This window comes from Typopeltis vanoorti, chromosome 12, assembly GCF_054136105.1.
Source record: "Typopeltis vanoorti isolate ZY-2024b chromosome 12, IOZ_Tvanoo_1.0, whole genome shotgun sequence".
In the NCBI taxonomy this organism is placed as follows: domain Eukaryota; kingdom Metazoa; phylum Arthropoda; class Arachnida; order Uropygi; family Thelyphonidae; genus Typopeltis; species Typopeltis vanoorti.
Window position 1 is genome coordinate 46,696,930 of NC_143560.1, and position 20,166 is coordinate 46,717,095.

Consider the following 20,166-nt stretch of genomic DNA (forward strand, 5'->3'; position numbering starts at 1 on the left):
CTACGTAGATATGTCAAGAATTATTATAATAAACATTTATTAGAAAATGCATGTTGCCATACGAAGGAATCTTCAAATGCTCAAATGGAAATGAATGATATTTAGTTCCATTACAAAAAAACACATCTTTTCGTTACAGATAACCAAGCAATTTTATAAACTTGGTTTTAATCCTTTTTCCCAAGTAAGCAAACAAGCAAGTAAATCAAGTTTGCAACTGAAGTATTTTCAGGTCTGAGGCAACTCGTGGTAAACGTGGAGTAACCAAGTTTATAAAATTGCTTGGTAACTTTAACGTATAGTATACCCAACGTAAAAAAGTTTCTACATCTTTCTCTCATCCTGAGATTTTTATTTAATAAGGTCAAAGCACCTTGTGGCAACTTGTGTAGATAAAATTTATAAACTCTGCATTACTTCAACCTTGGCATCTCTGGGTCTGGCTCCCACTGACGAGATCTCAATAAAGGTCGAAACCAGTCTGGGTAGTGGCCCTTTACTTAATGCATAGCACCATACATGTCCGCAAGGAGATGTGCTTTGCATAATGGGAGATACTAAAGAAAGTGATCAGAGCTTACTCCACCTTTACCACAAGTTGCCTAAGACCTGAAAATACTTCAGGTGCAAACTTGACTTACCTGCTTGTTTGCTTACTTGAGAAAAAGGATTAAAACCAAGTTTATAAAATTGCTTGGTATCTTTAATGTATAGTATACCCAAGGTAAAAAACTTTTCTACAACACATCTTTTCATTTGGACTGTGTTCTCAGCTCAAGGCTTTTATGAAAGATTGCATTATTATATAAGGTATATTTAAACAGTTGTAAAAAAAAAAAAAAAAAAAAAAATTTGATGCTTTTTCTGCAGAACTGATCAGTTCTGTAGAAAAAGTTAACTCCAGTTGAAAATTCTGAATTCTTGCATACAAGAATTCAGAATTTCACACTGAATCTGATCATTTCCTATATCACTAAAATATTTGTTAGTATTAATAAAACCACTTTCACCTACCTCCCTGCATGAAGTGCATGTAATCCACAAAAAGAATGTGGAAAAAGCCAGTACACTTGCCTCCTGACCAAATGGTAGCTGAGTGTTGTAGTCCCTTACAAAGGCTGATGGGTGCAACTTTTTCTCATCCATGTGAAAGGGTTGGATTGCAGGCATTACTCTTCCCTCTTACTCTTGCATAGATGATCAAGACAATTCCCCCCCCCCTAAACTTTATCAAAAATAGCTCACCCTGTACAAACCCTAGTTTTTTGCCAGAAAGAAATCAGTAGAATACTGAATAACTTGGACATCAACAAATCATTTGATCCTGATGGTATCCAACCTGCCCTACTGTGCTAAACAATTTGTACTCCAGATGTAACATCAATCCTATATTGCTTCTTCAGTCTTCTCTATTTCAAAAAGACTGAAGAGGCATCTACCATATAGCACAAAATCAAGCCTACATTCTATTCCAAAAAAAAAAAAAAAAAAAAAAGGTGAAAAAAGTCGGTGAATAAATGTCCAACTGCTCGTACTTCATCCACGGAGAAGACCATCACTGCCAACTTCTTCATGACCTTGAGACCTCACCAACTAATTAGTGACTAGCAATATGGATTCTGCCACTGTTGATCCACAGCTGACCTTCATCCACTTTTGGATAACAGGAGCTATGGAAAGGTTTGAAGAAACTTGAATGACTGCTCTAAACATTTCTAGGAAATTTGATTAGAAAACAAGCTGATATTCCATCTGCCCCTATAGACAAATAAGTGTGGTCTCTCGCTACATGTCATGGTAGATGATTTCCTCTCCTCAGATTTTCTTACCAATGCACAAGTATCCCAGGGTTCCTTATTCTTATTCGCTATTTTCTGCTTGTATATAAATGATCTTTCACTTACTGCAAATCCTTTCACAGGCTTTGCTGATGAAAATACACTTGCTCTTCTTCATTTTGACAAACCTTGTGATGCCTAATCATTTGAAGCTTCAAGATCTTCCATAACCAATGTCCTACATGCTGATCTTCTTGCTATACTTCAGTGGAATTGGGATCCTTATAGACTTCGATGCAACCAAAACACATTACTATCTGATTTCTCTTCAGAAAGATTTCACATCACATACCTTATTTTTAATAATACCCAGATTTATTTCTACACATTAGCAGATATCTCTTCTTGGGAAGACTTATATCTCCAGCCTTTATATCTTATTCTTATATCTCCAGCCATTATATTTTATTCTTAATCTTAATATTTATCTTATTCTTATAGCTGGAGGCTAATCAATGTCTTCATAGATTCAAAAAATTCTTTAGCCTCCAAGAAACTTAGGTTAATTTTCCATTAAAGACATTACTTCACATCTGTACAACTTCCAGCACTATGAATCACAAATCTGTCCAACCATGAAATAGTGCTCACCTATTTGAAATGGTAAGCCCAAAATCTCTCTAAGATTGCTCAGTGCTGTGCTATACAGAAGAGAGCAGTCCAGATAAATACCTGATAATATTTCACAGAACACAAACAACTTGTCAAAATACACAGATAATAAACATTAGTATAGGAAACAATTCAAATTGTAATGGATAAAAGAACAAAATGCCTAATTCAGTGTCCTCTAATGGTGAGTAAAAAAGAAGTTAACTACTGTTGGATTGGAATTGGTATTAAAATGACCAACCTTCTAACTTTTAGGCAAATAATACAAACATACTTTTTGAGGTAAGGAGAGTATTTTATTGCTGCTTCCGATTCCAAAAATGGTCTCTCCAAGTTATGCTGGCTTCTGTATGGTACTGCAGTTTGATTCCATCTAATCCCATGTGAGAGATCATCTAATGTGTAGTCAGCCAGTTTCAACTTACCATTACAATAGTAGCAAATATATTCTAACAGATATTCCTGTATGTGCATAACAAAAAGGCCAAGTTACAGGCACAGGACACTTTATGCAATAAGAATATGCATGAACAATCATGCCATCATTCAAGTCCAAAAATATACCATTCTTAAAATACTAACACAGAGAGGCAGGAGTATTTATTTGTCCTAATGACAAATAAATCATGATTCAATCAATCTTGCCAGAGAATTCAACTACCTTCACCACACATTTTTAGCCAACTGCTACAACTCCTATAAAACAAATAAAATAATGTCCCTTCACCCTCCCTTCCAAAACACCAATTTTTCTAACCCTTATATCTGAGGTAGATCTGAAAAGATAACTAAGTACTAAATAAATATAATCTCCATAGTACATTCAAACCACATCAAACTAGTAGCCCTCATCAATTCATCAAAGGATGAGGATCTATTGTTTCACTGTCATTACTCCTCCTTACTGCAGGAGTAATGTTGTGTATTTTAAAAATAATCATAATTTAAAATTCTGAATATTTTTACAAGTTGTTTATGTTAGAATGTTTATTAGTTTTGATTTCATAACAAGCATTGTCGGCACTTGCGATGTACCCGTTATTGAAATTATTTTGTCAAAGTGATATGTAAAGCATTTAAAAAGTTTATGTACTTACCGGATTTGAATAGTTGTATTACTTTAAAAATTTTTATAGTAGTTTAAAATATTAAGTGTTGTGTTTTGAAGAGGCATCCTTGTTACACTAATGTAATCTACGTGTCAGCCATTATATTTAGTTTCTCACTTGCCATTTTCATGAAGTGCGCATGCTCGTTGAGAAGGTCGATGTGTGATTGACAGCTGACAGAAAGCGTTCGGTATCATGGTAACAGGAGAAAACAAGATAGCGTTCGGGAAGGAAATTAGAACACAGGCCGGCAGATATTTAGATTCGGAGGAATTTGATTTTTATGTGACAGTAGGAAGAAAATTAATAGTATATTCCGAAAAAGTAATCGTGGAACTATGAATTGATAAAGTGGAATAAGTATTGATAAATAAAAGGGAAATATTGCTATAGGCGTTTTAAAAGGAATATTGGAGGAAACACTAATTGGAAAATTATTAGTAGATTCTGAAAAGGGAATCGCAGAACTGTGAATTTTTCTAAAGTGGAAGAGTTAAGACTGTCAATAAGCATTAGTGAATAAAAGAAGAAATTGCTATTTATGTTCTAAAGGAATGTTCGAGAAAACTCTGATTAGGAAGTTTCATCTGTATTAAGGACGCCGGATCTAACTATTGTTTCTATTAAAAAGAGACAGAATTGAGTCGGGAAGAATTAATGTGTGCTACATGAGTGATGAGAAAGGATCCTGTGAAAATGAAGAATAAAGTCATATCTTCGGAAAAGGGCCTTGACAGAGAGAGAGAGAGAAGCTGGCTATGAACATTTTGTCATTGTGAAAACAAAGTGTTTAGTCTAGTCTTAAGTGTAAGTTCATTTTAAGAGGCCTTGGATCCAATTAAATTTGTAGTTAGTTATTTAATATTGTTTGAAGTGTATGTAGATTGTGTTTGTTTTATTAAATGTGTTTATTTTGTATTTTGGTTAGTGTCTTTTTTTTTCAGTGATTTTTCAGTCAGTGATTTTTGGATTCTGAAAGAAATAGTAAAAAAGAGGTCACTGCGCCAATCGGAGTGAACCCTTGTGCATATAATAAACAAAAGCACTCGGAATTAAAAAAATAATTGTTAGAAAAAGAGATTAAATAAAATAAATAAAAATCCTGTATATTAACAGTGTTACTACTGAATACTTAAAGCAGTCCATGCTAGTTTGACACCCTCTAACTTTTAAAATACAAAATATTACTAACTAATTTAAAGAAACAAAAGATTCAAAGCCAACTGAGACAAAAAAAACTTAAGATTCAAAGGCATCTGAGATAAAGAAAAAACAAAGGAATCAAAGACATCCACAAGCAACTCTAATAGACATAGCTTACAGAATTCTTGATGGAATAGGTCCAAATGTGCACAAATTATGCTTTTTTTTTTTTTTTTCAAACTACATACCTTGAGAGTCATAGCACCAAAAAAAATTCAATTAAGTGACAATTAAGTTCTGTTGAAAGAGAGGTTCTACTGGAACAAAGATTATAGGTTCTATTGGTTAGAGTTTAATGGTGCCATATTGTTGAGAGGGATGGTGGTGAAAGAGTTTGTAATTGTGAATGTTTTAATCCTTTCCTAGTGTTGTCAATACTCCATTAAACCTCCAACATGATAATTATATCAAGCTGGAGAAAAAATATGTATGTTTTTACATCTGGTAAATACACAATTTGCTTATAATAACCAAATTTTAATTCCCTGTGTGGAGTCTTATATAAGGGTCTTATGGGTAGACAGGAATGGGATACTATATGGGGACAACATGGTTTTGTGAAGGGTAGGTCATGCCTCAGTAACTTACCTTTTATAACACAGTGACAGCTCAGTTGGATAAAGGTAATGGTTATATGGTGATACTGCTGAACTTTGCAAAGGCTTTTGATAAGATATTGCATGGAATTCTGATAAATAAATTTCAGCACATGGGGAAGGATATGAAGCTAAGTGAAGTGGATAAGAGGGTGGTTGATGGAGAAATACCAGACAGTAGTTTATAGTTTATTCAGGAATAGAGTCCAGTAGAAGGCCTGTGACTAGCAACTAGTTGCAGGGCTCAGTATTTGGGCCACTACTGAATAATTTGTACATTAATGATTTAAGAATTGATCTGAGAAGAAATATGCAGTTGTTTTCTGATGATGCAAAATTAGGTAGAGCAACAGTCAATAAAAATGTTAAAGTTTGAAGGATGATTTAAATAGACTGGTAGCATGGACAAAGGAGAACAGATGTCAGTTTAATGTGGAAAAGCATAAGTTATGCATTTTAGGGTGAAAAAATTACTAGTTGTGTACCATACTGATGGAACTGATTAATGAAAAGATCAATGAAGTCAGAGATTTAGGGGGTGCTAGCAGAAGTTAAAGTTTAGAGTGCATACTGCAAAATTCGTTACTTGGTTACTGAAGATCATCCTGATGAGCAGAGATAAGCAAGTTATTAGACCTCTTCAAAGAGTCTTGAAGAGGTATAATATCTTGACTACTGTGCAAAGATCTGGTCACCTGGATTTCTTGGGAATGAGGAGGAAGAGGTGGAGAGGATGCAGTGGATGAGTGACCAAGATGGTGGCTGGTTTATGGAATGCACCTTAGGTTGAAGATTTGTGGATTACAGAAATTGGTTGAGAGGTGGGGAAAAGGGATGATATGATTGAGACATACCAATTATTAAAAGGTTTTTAAAGATTAATACAGAGGAAATTTTTCCCAACAAGTCTGGTGGAGGGAGAACTAGGGCCAGTTTTGGAAATTGAGCAAAAGTGTGGCTAGCAAGGGTGTGATGACTAGAATTTTTACTTGAAGAGTGGTGGATGAGTAAAACAGGCTGTCAGAATCTGCTGTGGATACCATGACTGTGAATAAGTTAAATCAAAGTATGACAGATGTTGCTCAAACATTGAGTGTATAGCCTCTATGGAGTTTCCTGTGTAATAATAATAGCTTTAAAAAATAGGACCACACTACCTCTGAATTACATATGGAAAAAAATGTTGCATGGTGCATCTAAAGTAAACAGTTTCCTTCATGCCTCAAGGGATGTAGTTTAATATAACATTAAACTGATCAGCAAAAGTATATAAGCAACAATACACAAAATGTTTATGCAGTAGTATTTTAAAATTTTTATTTTACTTTCTTTACCTCCAATTTCAAATTTTCCATCAGTCCTAAATAATTATGAGTAGCCATATTGAGACAATGTTTACCTTGTACCACCACATGTTTACCTGGTTTCCTAAATAAGGCAATAAATGAGTTGATTTTAGAATCAAGATTCAGTAAGTAATGCATAAACATATCACCGCTAGAAATCATAAAATTTAATTTTTAAATCATCTAAAGTACTTAAAAAAAAAAAAAAAGTCTACCATAGAGTCCTTCTGCATACTAATTGTTTATTGTTACCCAGGATATCCGATTCTCACCTAGAAGACTCGGGTTTACTTTCCAGCTGCAGAAAAGCCTACTCAGGGCACTAATGTGCTGAAAGTTACATATAACTTGCACATTTTATCATATATACACATACCAGCCATTGCATTAGAAACCTTTATGCAGAGGTACGTAAATGTCATTTACATAGTGTGTAAACAAAATACTTGGTCATGTGTGTCATCACTTGTTCTAGGCAACTGTTTAAGAATGCTGCTGTCAGTAATCGTCAATAGTTTTGATCACAATGGAAAAAACAAAGGATCTGTTAAAGTTCGATAAAGGGCTTATTCTGACTGCAGCCATGATTCTGAAAACAGTAGAGCTGACTGGTTTCTCAAAAGGTGAGATATCTCGGGTGTTTAATCAGTGGAAGAATAACCACTGATTCTCAATTTGCTTGTAGACACAACTGTGGTCTAAAACAGTGTCAGAAACGAGATCACCATCATCTGAGAAGGCTTATGCAGACCTGTGCAGCAATTGACCAAAGCATTTAATGAAGGCTATTCCAATCCACATTCAGTCGCATTCTTCTTTCACACTCATTTCTTTTACTTGCAGAGCTAATTTCTTTTCATACTCAGACTTATCTCTCCATCTCTTCATAGAATTGTAACTCTTTTGGACTGCTCTTATAATTTTCATAACTAACATCATATTTATGCACACCAAAAGCTTTTACATTACAATAAAGTTGTAAAATATATTAACATGATAAGTAAAAGCAAAATTTAACTAAATAACAGATGATTATTCTGAAACTCATCCTATTTTTCTGACATATCTCTGTTGATATCAGCCATTTTATGTTAGCAAATTCTAAAAATGCCTAACCCTCATTTAGGTGATGGTTTACTCTCAACACCTGAAAAGTCCACTCATTAAACTAATGATATACCTCTCTTTCCTGCATTAGCAGCAGACTAATTCAGATAGCATTAGAAATACTTGGGAATACATAGCAAAGAGTTGCTATGTATTCCCAAGGCTTTGCATATGATTTTTGCAGTGTATTCATACACTTATAGTTTTTAAACAAAGTTAATATTGTGTACAGCCACATAACTACTGAAAGAGAAGCAAAATGCCTTCGAACCCGCAGCCTCTTGGCTGGAGAGCAGATATGCTAACTACTCGGCCAACCAGGCTGGCAAGTTGTGCACAAGGATAGAAAAATAAGAACAGCATGGTGGACACAAGATATTAAAGAAGGAGTCCTGGAAAAGAAGAAAGCATACCAAAAGTTCCTAGCAAATAAGTCGGCAGATGCCCTAAAAGAATACAAAGAAAAATGTAAGAGAGCTATATGTGTAAAGGTAGATAAACAAAAGTCATAGGAAGACATTGGTATGGTAAGAGTATGGAAAATATATATCAGGAAGGTGGCAAAATGTTCTGGAGGTTATTGAAGAAGCATAGAAATGGAGAAAAGAGTATGTAAAAGGAATCAAAGATGATAAAGGTGATATATGAAAACTGAAGATAAGGATATCCTAGATGTATGGAGTAATTACTTTGAAAGACAGTGACAGAACCATAATAGAAAATTTTCAAGATGAATGCAAACAGGAGGAGAACATATCAATACTTGAGGTAGAAAAAAACCATCAAAAACTTGAAATGTGGAAAGACAGCTGAAGTAAATGATATTTGACCAGAAATCCTAAGTATGGAGGTAAAAAAGTTTTGCAGTGGCTACACTGCATAATTCAGAGGACCAGGTTAGAAGGTCATTTTCCTGATGATTTGATTAGAGCTCTCTCATAGTATCCATCTATAAAAAAAAGGAAATAAAGCTGAATCTGAGAATTATTACAGAGAAATTTCCTTTACTAAGTGTTCCAGGTAAGATTTATGCAAGCATACTTGAAAACAAGTTAAGAAAGATTGTGGAAGAGAACAAGATGGGTTCAGGCTAAATAGAGGTTGTCAAGATCAGATTTTCACTTTACGACAAATAGTTGAGAAATTATAGGAATATGACTAGAGACTAGAGACCACAGATATGAGGGTTCTGAGAAAAATTAGGGGTGTGAACTGATGGCATCAATGGCAGAATCATATTAAAAATGAAGATATTGCATTATTAGCATTCAAGAATATGTCAGCAGAGCTAATCTAAGGTGGTATCACCACTTAAATAGAATGGGTGATGAAAAGTGGATTGATTCAGTACCTTAGAAGCACGAAATGTTAAATATGAGAATATTGGAGCTCACAAGTAATAGGTTGATTTGGAGGAAAACTGTTTATAGGAGATTAATAATGATGTAAACTATCATGTAAATATGTAAATCATATTTAGAATCCAAGAAATCTCCTTACAACCCACACCACTGATACCTAACACAGAATTCAACAGAACCAGATGAAGATATTTTATGTCTGCAAGGATAGGAAGTTCAGAAATAAAAGCAGCCTAAACAAAAGTCACGGAAAGACTCCAGTAAGAACAGAGAAAATAAATATCAAGGAAGATGGCAAAATATTCTAGAGGCTAATGACAATGCTCAGAAATTAGGAAAAAATTACTGTACAATGAACAAGATATAATGAAGGTGACAGAAAACTGAAGATAAAGATATTCTAGATGTATGGAGTAATCATTTTGAAAAATTACTGAACGAAACAAGTGAGAGAAACATTAGCATAAAATTGTCAAGAGAATGCAATCAGGAATACATTGCAATAAATAAGCAGATGGCATATAAAAGAGCACATGGCGTATCCAGAAAAATGGTCTACCTCAGGGAAGCGTGCTCTCTCCCCTCCTCTTCAATATATATATACTAACAACCAACCTATAAACCCACACTCAAGAACCTTCTTATATGCAGATGACCGGGCAATAGCTTATCAAGCAAAATCCTTTGATAACATTGAGAAGCAGCTCACACAAGAACTAGAAACCTTTACAGTTTACTATAAGGAAAACCAACTGAAACCAAATCCCAGTAAAACTCAAATTGTCTTTTCCATTTAATAATAAGGAGGAAAGGAGAGAGTTGAATATAGAATGGAATGGCATGAAATTGGCCAATTATTGAAATCCAACTTACCTAGGGGGGTGCTTAAGGGTCAAAGCTGTATAACTAAGAGGAGACCTCCACATAGCCTTTAAAGGAATGCGGAGAACCGACCAGGGCTTCTAACCTAATGTCCAATCCTCACCTTCTCGTAGTGCACCCTGTTGGGTATCTACTTTGATACTGAACGAATGAGGATGGGCTGGCAATTTGGGATTTAGCCGACCAAATTGTATTCTTATTGGTTAAACCAAAATAAAAAATGATGGTACAACATGACAAAATTTCATGCTGGCTGGGGCGTCGCCCGGTTAAACAAGGCCCCCGTTGTTTTTGCCAGGGAACCAGGGCGAACAGCGAAAAGTCAGCTACTGGAACAAATCTAAAAACAAACTCCAACTTAACATCACCAGAGTTAAAGATCGGTACTATCAATGTAAGAAGCCTGAATGGCAGGGAAATGGAGCTAGCTGAGGAATTAGATAAGTACCAGATCACATAATAGGGGTGACTGAAACAAAAAAGAACAAAACTGGTGAGATCTTTCTGAGCAATAAATACAAAATGTTATATTCAGGCAATGACATTCAAGGAAAAGAAGGAGTAGCCATAGTATTCAACACAAAATACGAGGCTAATCTTCTTGAATGGCAGTCAGTCTCAAGTAGAGTAATGTGGGCAAATATGAGAATGGGGAACTGGACAATGAGACTTATTTGTGCCTATGGTCCCACAGAAGGTTCTACTAAGGCATAAGTGGAGGAGTTTTTTGAGGCTTTAGAAAAAGCAACTGACACAATGAAAAAGGAAAAGTTGGTCCTTGTTGGGGATCTAAATAGCAGAGTAGGAAATGATTGTGAGACATACAAAAATATATTGGGAAAATTTGGGGAAAAGAGCAAAGCTAATAATAATGGCAAATATCTGTTGGATTTCTGCTCAGGACATGGACTGGTTATTACTAACACCATATTCCAACATAAAAATGTGCACAAATTCACATGGAGAGAAGAGGCAAGGAATAAGAAAAGTCTCATTGACTATGTTATTGTTGTTAGTGATGTTTTCTCCCTGGTGCAGGACACCAGAGTGTACAGAGGATTTGAAATTGGAAGTGATCACTATTTAGTCTTGAGCAGGATAAAATTGAATTTAATATTGAAAAGAATAACATGTAAGAAAGTTTTAAAGCGAATAAAAGTTGAGCAGCTCTCAGATGTGAACTGTAGACTAAAATACACAAAGATTATTGAAGAAAAAATGAAAGAGTTTGAGAACAGGAATCAAACCTTGGAGATTCAGTGGCAAACTCTGAAGAAAACATTGATTGATTCTGCCAGAGAGGCATGTGGTGAGGTTGTCTGTAAGGATAAAAAAATCAGAACTCCCTGGTGGACACAGGAAGTTAAAGAAGCAGTGAAGGAAAAGAAGAAAGCATACCAAAAGTTCCTGTCAAATAAGTCAGCTTGTGCTCTTAGAGAATTTAGAGAAAAATGCAAGAATGCTAAACACTGTGTAAAACTAGCTAAACAAAAGTCATGGGAGGACTTTGGCAAGAATATAGAAAATAAATATCAAGAAGGTGGCAAAATATTCTGGAGGTTGTTGAAGAAGCTTAGGAATGGAGGAAAGAGTGCTGTAAAAGGAGTTAGAGATGATAAAAGTGACATGAAAACAGGAGAAAAAGATATCCTTGAAGTATAGAGTAATTACTACTTTGAAAAACTGCTAAATGAAACAAGCAGTGATGACAACACAGTGGTAAAAAACACTGACCAGGCATGCAGTCAGGAATACATATCCATACTTGAAGTAGAAAAAGCCATCAAAGGCTTGAAATGTGGAAAGGCAGCAGGAGTAGATGATATTCGACCAGAAATGCTGAAGTATGGTGGTATAAGAGTCTTACAGTGGCTGCACTGCATAGTTCAGAAAGCCTGGACAGAGGGACGAATTCCCGATGATTGGAGTAGAGCTCTCATAGTACCCATATATAAAAAGGGAAATAAAACTGAATATGAGAATTACAGAGGTATTTCCCTAGTGAGTGTTCCTGGCAAGATCTATGCAAGTGTACTTGAGAAACGGTTGAGAAGAATTGTGGAAGAAAAGCTTGGTGAAGAACAAGCTGGATTCAGGCCAAATAGAGGCTGTCAGGATCAGATCTTCACTTTACGACAAATAGTCGAGAAAGCATGGGAATATAACAAAGATCTGTATTTAAGTTTTGTCGATTTGGAAAAGGCATATGACAAGGTGCCAAGAGAGAAGCTATTCATTACGCTGCAGTTATATGGTCAATGGGGCATTATATCAAGCAATACTTAGTCTTTATTTGAGTTGTAAGTGAGCAGTTAGAATTGAAGGAAGTACAGGAAGATGGTTTAATGTTAAATCTGGTGTGAGACAAAGATGTACATTATCCCCTCTGTTACTCATTGTCTATATGGATCACATTATGAAGGAAAGTGGTATTAAACATGATATCAAAATTGGAGATGTTAATGTCAGCTCTTTGCTTTATGCAGACGATGTTATACTTCTAAATAAATCTGCTACAAGTCTGCAAGATTCTCTGACTAAATTGAATAGCTGTTGTAATAGATATGGTATGAAGGTCAGCAATTAAAAGACAAAGACAATGAAAATAGGCAGAATCATTGAAAATGTCAACTGTGTTGTGAATGGAGAACCTGTGGAACAAGTAAAACATTTCAGCTATTTAGGCACGATTTTTACTGAAGATGGTAAATTAAATATAGAAATAGACAACAGAATCAGCAAAGCTGGTATGGTGGGAAGTCAATTGAATAAATTCATATGGAATAAGAGAGAAATTAGTCGGAACAGTGTTCAAACCAGTTTTAACTTATGGATCTGAGAGGTGGGTCAGAAGTAAAACACTTGACCAAAGACTAGAGACCACAGATATGAGAGTCCTGAGAAAGATTATAGGTGTGAACAGATGGCATCAATGGCAATATCATATTAAAAACGAGGATATTAGGAAAGAACTTGACATTGTCAGCATCCAGGAATGTGTTAGCAGAGCTAATCTCAGGTGGTATGGTCACTTAAACAGAATGGGCGAGGAAAGATTAGCAAAACAAGTGTTCTCTGCCAGGTTGGCAGCAAAACGACCCAGAAGAAGACCAAGATATAGGTGGATTGATACGGTACAAAGTGCTTTAGACGATAGAAATATAAGATCTGATAATGTTGGAGTCTTGACAAGTAACAGACTGATTTGGAGGAAAATTGTAGATAGGAAATTAATAATGATGTAATTTTTTTTTCATGTAGTACTATAATATCCTGTACGCCCCTTGAGGGTACATGGCAGGAATTTGATGATGATGATGATAATGATGATGTATTCCATGTAAAATTTATGTATGTACCTGAAAAGAGGCAAAAAAAAATTATGGAATGAAAACTCGGAGAACAATAAGCTGGCAACTTTTATTTGACTAAGGTCAAATAAAAGTTGCCATGATCATATTTTCTGAAATAGCTGAGAAATCATGGGAATGTGACAAGAATCTAAAGTGAGTTTTGTAGATCATGAAAAAAAAAAAAGGCATGTGACAAGGTACCAAGAGACAAACTGTTCAAAACACTACAATTATATGGTGTAAATGGTACACTCTATTGAGCAATACGTAGTCAATACCTGAGTTGTAAGTCAACACTTAGAACTGAAGGAAGTACAGGAAGATGACAGGGTACACATTATCTCCACTGCTATTCATCATCTATATGGATCCCATTGGGAAAGTGGTATTAGTCCAGATTTCAAAATTGGAGATATTTAACTCAGCTCTTTACTTTATGAAAATGATGTTATACTCATAAACAAATCCAGTACGAGTCTGGAATTGCCTAATGAAATTGAATAAGAGCTGTAATAAATTCATTATGACAAAAACAGCAGTAAAAAGACAGACTATGAAAATAGGCATGAAAACATCAACTATATCAGACTGGAGAATCTATCAAACAAGAAAAACATTTCTTATTTAGGCACAATTTTTAGTGAAGATGGAAAATTCAGCTGAATTAATTTATATTGAATAAATCTGAAATTAATCAAGCAGAGTTCAAACTAATTTTAACTTTGAATCTGAGAGCTTGGTCAGAAAAAAAAATATTTATCAAAAAGTGGAAGTGAATGGATGGCATCAATGGCAGAACTGTATTCAAATATGAGGATATATGGAAGGAATTTGACATTGTTAACAATCCTGTACACCCCTTGAGAGTACATGGCAGGAATTTGATGATGACGATGATAACATTCAGGAATATGTGAGAAGAGCTAATCTAAGGTAGTATGGTCACTTGAACAGAATGGAGGAGGAAAGGTTATCAGAACGAGCACTTTTATTTCTCAGAATGGCAGGAAAAAGACCCAGAGACTATTTTTCCTAGCATCAAGACCAAAATCTAAGTAGACTGATACAGTAAAAAGTACCTTAGAAGGATAAAATATAAGATTTGATAATTCTGGAGTCCTGACAGATAACATATTAATTTTGAAGAAAATTATCGATAGAAAATTGGTAATGAGGCAAACTTTTAATGTAGTGCTATCATAAAATCCAGTACACCTCCTGACAGTATATATCAGGAGTTTGTCGATGATGATATTCCATCCCTCCCCCACAAACACGTTTTTTTAAAATGACAATATGATTCAAAACTGGTTGTAATGCAAATATCAAAATTCTGGGAAACAAATTATATATTATCAAGATATCATTTTTAAATATAATAATCCTCAATCACACCCCCCCCCTTTTTTTTAAATTAAATTTTTTAAAGAAATTATTTATTGAAAATTTTAACAAAAATTATCAGATGATATGCTAATATTAAATTCTAGGAAATAATCCCACATATTATTGATGCTTAATTAATTATGTAATAATTACTCTACTTTCTTATAAAAATAAATTCCTTTTTACTGAATTATTATTATTATTATTACGTGACACCTCCAGGGAGTTCAAAGACTCATCAAGGGAAAGAAAGCACCTACTCTACAATTCCCCGTCTCCACCAACTATAGAGAACCTTATCAACTACACTCACTACCACCACCACTAGTATTTTCACAGACAATCACAAACATCCATGCCCACGGGGGGGATTCGAACCTGCAGCCTTTTGGCTGGAGAGCGGATAAGCTAACCACTCGGCCAACCAGGCCGGCAATTTTACAATTGCAATTTACAATTATTACAGCAATCCCTTGATTAATGCGCCTAATGCGTTCTTTAAAACAGGGCCATTAATCGAAAACACACTAATCGAAAATACTAACCGACGGGGAAAAGTATAATTCGTTCCTCAAAAATTTCTTTTTTTGACCTATAATTTTTTTTATAAATGAATTAGGGCATATTTCAGGGTGTAGTTGAAGGAAAACAATGAAGCTGAAAGACAATAAAACATATTCAGAATATAAATTTATTATTCTGCTTCTTAACAAAGAATTAAGCTAACGTGGTTTGGCGTGCATTCTGTTTCTTTTTTTTTTTTTTCATACAACTGACGGCATGGCCCTATTGCCTCTTCTACCACTTCTGCAAATTTTGCTGCTTCTCTCTTCAACAGGGTCAGCCTATAAACATTGCTACCTAAAAACTTCAGTTGTACGAAAAATATTTTCAATTTGTTTCTGTGAAATCTCTTTGGGTTTGTTAGTGATTAAATTTTCTTCATATTCTTCAGGATCTTCCCGCTGTGCATCTAAATTCAGCAGGTCAGAATCACTCAATTTCTCAGAATGAGATTTAATTAACTTAGATTAATTTGAAAAACCTCTAAAATCATTTGTACAATGTGGAATAATGTTCTTCCAAATGGCTCGCATATTGCTAGCAATAATTTCATTCGACTTTGCGACTTTATAACCAGGCTGAAATTTCTCTGATTTGACCAGAGAGGTCTTGAAAGGCATTCGCTTCCAAAAAAAAAGAAGGCTGGTCTCATTGACATTAAATATTTATTGGTCAAAATAGTCCCCTTCTTCCACAATTTTCTTCAAAATCGCTGGATAATTTACAGCCATTATCTGCACTTGCAGCTTCGCTGTGATTAGAACACTATGTAGGCTATTTCTCTTATAGAAAATGCTCAGACCATCCAGCACTAGCGTGGAATTCTTCTTCTTTTCCATCATTGAAATCCCTTTCTTTCAAGGTTGCAAAGAGACTTAATGCTTTTGATTTAATAAGGTCAGTGCTTAGTGGGATCCATTTTTGTAGAAAGAAGTCTCTCTAATTCAAGCATTATAATACTTTGATTTTGAGTGGTTTGCATGCATAATGAACTTGAAGCAGCCTTACCTTTCTCTTTGTAATCAGCTGCTTTGCTTAAAATTGCTCTTATAGTTGATACATCCATTTTTGTGTTTTCTTGTCCTATCTTTGCTCTGGACTCGCCTTGTTCATTTTTCTTTATTATTTAGTTTTTCTTCCAATTAGATTACTTTTTTAATCATTTTTACTTCCACTTTTTTGCACACTAATTCTTTTACTCATGATGAAAGGTTGAGAAAATACTTCTCATCTCATCTTCTTTATACCCTCTTTTACCTTGTGGTGTCGAGGGTCCATTGATCATCGAACCTCAATCCGTTTATAGGATAAGGTGGTCAGCCCTATGCCCCGGTATATCCTATGGCCTGTAGTGTTAAGTTCTCAAGGCCAGTTTGCCTGCTTTGCGGGATGAAAAACCCCAGAATAAACTGGGGGGAAAACCCTGCTGTCCACGCCCAAGACTGGCTAACTTGGCTATGGCTGAGGAAGATCCTTCAGCTCCTCACGTCACCGACGGGAATCAAACCTAGGACACTCCTTCCCCAGGCATATGGTTGCGAAGCGCATAGCCACTAGGCTAACTGCGCGGACTAGGCTAACCAGCAGAAAATACTTTAAAATAAAAAAGTAAGGAAAACAATTGCAAAAGAGGCACAAGATGTGATCCTCAAAATGCTATGTAATTAGCAGAAGATATAAATTTTGGCAGTAAATTTGGAACACAGTGTACATGGAAATAGTGCAGCATGCTATTAAAAAATAACTTTGTAAAATGTTTTAAATCGGTAACTAAATTATTTCATCCTGATGAATGTTTTTTTAAAATAGTTAGCCATAAAAATGTATAGATAGAAAATTTTTAAAAATCTGTAACATTGATTTTTAAGATGTATGTAGGTGCACTAATCGAATTTGGATAAAGAAAAAAAATAGCACACTAATCGTGGGTGCATTAATTGAGGGATTGCTGCAATTGTAAATTATCATCACATTATATGCCTACACAAAATTCTGAGAGGTGTAACCATCTGATTGTAATGTGTTCTTAGAAATGTTCACTGGTTCTGAACAGTAATAGTCTGTTCTCCTGCACATGAAGTTGGGACCAACATTTGTCTTAGAAACATCTGACACATGATGTGTTTCCTTTTTGAAGGTAGTTTATCATTTTTTAACACATTCTTTCTCTCTTTGGAACAAGCACCAAAATGTTAACAGCCAATAAGTACTAATTTTTACATATGTTAAACTGTTTTTCAAATGTTTAATATGCCTAACACATATATTCCATTAAGATATTTTATTATCAGATTTTGTGATCACAATACAAGACCTAATCTAGTACTAATAATACATCCCAACGATGGTCAACTAAGAGCATGGATGACTCCAGCTGCAATGATGTAATCCCCTTCAACCTATGAAATGATCTCAGCATGTTTTGTATAACATGCCGAGATCATGACAGCGTTTGTCTATTTTCCTTATTCAAGTATTAATTATGTTTGTAGATGACTGATTTACATGTTTTACAAGAAAAACTGTGCAATCAATCGAGACAGGAAACATATTAGATACAGTAAATAACTTTAATGAAATCAGCATAAATGTTTTGTACCAAAACAAAACAGTATATTATCAGTGTAGAATAAAACAATTCAAAGGGAAAGAATATAAGGCATGGGTTAACCCAATAACAGCAAGAGCCACACACTAGAAGTATCATATCAATTATAAAATAAATCATTTCTGATATTTACGTAGAATGAAAATCTCCCAAAATTTCTGAATCATTCATATTAGAACTGCTTCTATGAAGAAGATGAGCCTCATTTGAAAGGACATTGTGTTTGGTTTCAATACCATGTTATGCAAGACAAGACTTTTGAAGTTTAGGATGATGGTTATCTGTTAACTGATTATAGTATTCACCTTATATTCTGTCTCTTTGAATTGCTTGTTTGTTCCACACTGATGATGTGCTATTGGTTTCAGTATGAAATGTTTGTGCTAATTTCATGAGTTCTTCACTGCATCCAACGTGTTTTCTCTCTCAATTATTATGTCACAGGTTCCATTAAAAAGTGCAATGAATAGTTTCCCCCACATGAAAAGATAAATATATTGTACACATTTATCTTTTTATATGGGGAACTATTCATTGCACAACTTTTTTTATATACATATCGTGTTATGTAAATTCTGAAAATAGCAGTGCTCTAATGACTAATGCTTACGCAATGCCTCTCTAATGACTTATTTCAAAATGACCAATCATGAATCAAACCATCATAGCTCTGGTTATAAAATATTATTAAGCACTGTGTAAGTATACGAGTGCATGCATGCTGATATCGCTTCTCCCATTTCTATAGTTTTAAAGTAGTTTTAATTCAGGTTTTTAATTTAAAAGTGTTGCAAGGTAATTCTATGTGTCACGCTAAAGACAGAGATGTATAATTCATTGAAATCGGCTTAGTATAATTCAAATTCTGTATGCTCACCAACGAGCAAAGAACAAAGGACGTTGCCATTTTAACACACAAGCTACAGTTGCTCAGGGGAAGAAAGTCCAAAGGTCACTGAGATATCAAAGGTCACTAATCAAAATGTCCTGTAACAAGTGTACCAAGCTGTTTAGCAATGAAGGGGATGGGCTGCATTGCTCTGGATGCAATCAAAGACTACACTACAGTGCTCCCGGATCCCGGAAACCACGTAGAAAGCAAAGGGATCTACAAAACATACCAAATGGTGCTGTCCACAGTGCCGTGAGAAGATGAAGAACAAAGAACAGACATCAAGCAAAAGCTATGACACACACCAAGGTCCTGATACTTCCTGATACTAAAATTACAGATAATTTAGATTCATTCAAACTCATGATTAAAGACTTGCTAAATACACACATGGAACAAATTAACAAAAAATTCGAGGAGTATGAACATTACTTCAGTACAATAACGAGACATTTCAAGAAATGTTAGGAACTGTGCGAGACATAAAGATGAAATTAACAGTAGCGATAGAAATGCAAGAAAACGTCAAGCATGAAAATGAAGAATTGCAGAAAGAAATAAACACCCTCGAGTGCCAAATTGAGCACATACTACAAAAAGAACAAAAGAACTTCAAATAGAGGGGATACCAAAAGAAAAGACAGACGATTTATGCAACATAGTGCAATTGATCGGCACTGAAATTGGCATTCCAATCACAATCACAGATATTGCCTCTTTTAACTGAGGCCCACAAAAAAACAAAGACAGACCAGCACCAATCATCGTTTGTTTTACCAGTAGAGGTCTGAGAGACTGTATTCTTGCAGCAAGCAAGAAAACAAGGCCGACTATATTGATCCTAACTGACAAGAAACTTCGAACCCCTATCTATATATCTGAACACTGGACTCCATACTTTAAAAATCTTTTATACCAAGCAAGGAAAACAAAAACAGAGAAAAACTACAAGTTCCTGTGGACTAAGGATTCACAGATATTTATGAGACAGAATGAAAACACTCGAGTTTATATAATTGCAAGAGAATCTGACCTACACAGCCTACCAATATAAAACATTAACTCTCCACATCCTTAAGAACAAGATTTAAAATTACTTTAAAAACCATATCATGCGGATCTCAAATCTAGGCAAACATATCCAGTCAGAAATTATAAACTTCAAAGTCTTTGAAGAAATGGACAGACAACATTTCCGCCAATATCGACTTCACTATCATACATACAAACATAAGAAGTATAAAGAAACACTGGCTTACATTGATAACACTGCCCAGCTACACCTTGACAAACAACAAACATACATGTA

The 20,166-nt window shown here is 34.9% G+C and overlaps 1 protein-coding gene across 1 annotated transcript in view; it reads right to left on the reverse strand.

Moving 5' to 3' along the window:
• Spt-I (serine palmitoyltransferase subunit I) overlaps nt 1-20,166 on the reverse strand; it is a 173,383-nt gene that overhangs the window by 133,541 nt on the left and 19,676 nt on the right. The window contains exon 5 of the mRNA XM_090402250.1: nt 6,693-6,786. Coding sequence (XP_090258376.1) covers nt 6,693-6,786 — 94 coding nt within the window. The remainder of the gene's footprint in view (nt 1-6,692; nt 6,787-20,166) is intronic.